Source organism: Calidris pugnax, unplaced genomic scaffold (genome assembly GCF_001431845.1).
Source record: "Calidris pugnax isolate Ruff unplaced genomic scaffold, ASM143184v1 scaffold335, whole genome shotgun sequence".
NCBI classification, from domain to species: Eukaryota; Metazoa; Chordata; class Aves; order Charadriiformes; family Scolopacidae; genus Calidris; species Calidris pugnax.
In genome coordinates, this window is record NW_015091148.1 from 1,514,920 (window position 1) to 1,516,666 (window position 1,747).

General features: G+C 52.8%; 1 protein-coding gene across 1 annotated transcript; it reads left to right on the top strand.

Annotated features, from left to right (window-relative positions):
• Window positions 1–1,747, top strand: LOC106897936 (39S ribosomal protein L45, mitochondrial-like). Its single transcript, XM_014958935.1, has 4 exons — window positions 1–45; window positions 340–535; window positions 1,010–1,127; window positions 1,368–1,747. The coding sequence occupies exons 1-4, from the start codon at window positions 1–3 to the stop codon at window positions 1,468–1,470; spliced, it is 462 nt and encodes a 153-aa protein (XP_014814421.1). The 3' UTR covers window positions 1,471–1,747.

Below are 1,747 nucleotides of genomic sequence, written 5' to 3' on the forward strand. Positions count from 1 at the left end.
ATGAAGGCGGGCCTGGGCCGGTTGGGCCTGAGGGTGGGCTGGCAGGTGGGGGCCGGTGAACGGGGCTGGGAGCCGGCGGGACGGACGGAGGGGAAGGGGATGAGGGGCCGTGAGGGGATGAGGAGCCCGGGGGAGCGAGGAGCCACGGGATAAGGGATGTGGGGAGTCAGGGATGAGGGAACACGGGAAGGCCGCGGGACGGGGATGGCGACAAGTAGCGGCGCTGGGTGTATTTACAGCCGCTCTGTGCTTGGGAGGCGTGAAATCAATAAGGCAAGATGTTGGAGCTGTTTCTTGGCCACTGGTTAACTCTACGGCTTCGTTATTTCTTTCCCTTAGGCTGCCGAGTCCATCCTCCGTCCCGCTGGAGCGGCTCCGGCCTGTCTCCTTGTCCCAGTGAGAACGAAGAAGAGGTTTTCTGTCCCTGAATGGGCCAGAGAACTGTCTCCTGAAGAGAAGGAGAAGAGACTCAAGTCTTCAGGGACAATATTTCCTGATGACCGTATAGAACGGACCTTCTACTTGGCCTGCACAGGTGGTAGAAACTGGGTTTTGGTCCCTTCTCAAGGGCAAAACTAGGGCAAAGTAGCAGCGTGGAGCAATTAGCTTAAGTGGTGTGACCACGGTGACAGAGTGTCCATCAGCAGTAGGCTGAATTGCCCACTCTGCCTCCTGGTGAGGGATGGCAGCTTCTGAGGTAAAGGCTTTCTGAGCTGGTTGGCCCTTCGTACCTAAGGACAAGGAATAGCGAGGGAGGTCACGTTTTCCACTCCGGAATGTGTCTTTATCCTCCTTTTCCCCCTGGAAGAGGAGAGCAGAGAGCAGGGGCCTGTCACTGCTGACAAGCTGTGTTAGACTACAGTTCTCTGTGTGCTCATATTTCATCTTACAGACATCATCAGGGTGGAATCCTGCTTCTCCACCCCCCGGCAGCCAGGGTGCTGCCTCTTTGTTTCCTTCATTTTGCTGCTTTTGAGCCTCCTCCTGACTTTTCTTCCCTCTCCTGCAGCTGATATTATAGACCCGTACGTCCCTCCCGAGGGCGATGCCCGCTTGACTTCCCTGTCCAAAGATGGGCTGAAGCAAAAGATGCAGAAGCTGAAGCAGAGTGCTGCCTCCCAGCTGGCGTACGTACCTCCTTTTTAATTAGTCTGTGGTGCTGGAGTTTCACTCAGTTCTGTCTTGCAGTGGTGAGAGGGCACCATCCATTGTTGCTGTTGGGTATATCTTAGTGGGGGAGTCTCCAGTTCTCAGTTGCTCCGTGGTAAAAGCTGGGCTTGAACCTTCTAAGTCCCAGTTCATCTGAAACACCTGAGGTGTTTCCAAGTTGTTCTTTACTTACTGTAGGGCTTTTCTTGTCTTTTCAGTCTGCGGAAGATAAAAGATCATGATCCAGATTTCAGCACTAAAACCTTCCCGGAGAAGGCACAGGAGATATTTATCGAAGCTCACAATTCCCTGGCAAAGTAAGACCCTTCTCTGGCTGATGGGGTTATGTAGGACCTGCTTCTCTTTGCTTGTATGCTCTGGTTTTCATCCTTATCCTTTTAATCCTTGTATCTTCTTTGCAACAAGTACTTTATCTGTTTCTGCCCCTCTCTCTGTGAAGAGTAGAGCCTTGGAGATCTGGGCAGGGCCCTCTTGAGAATGGAAAGCGGGTTGTAGAGAATTCATTTTGACCTGACCTGCAGAGGAGATGAGCTGTTGCACCACTGGTGTTATCAGTGATGAGTGGGTGGTTGGTGCT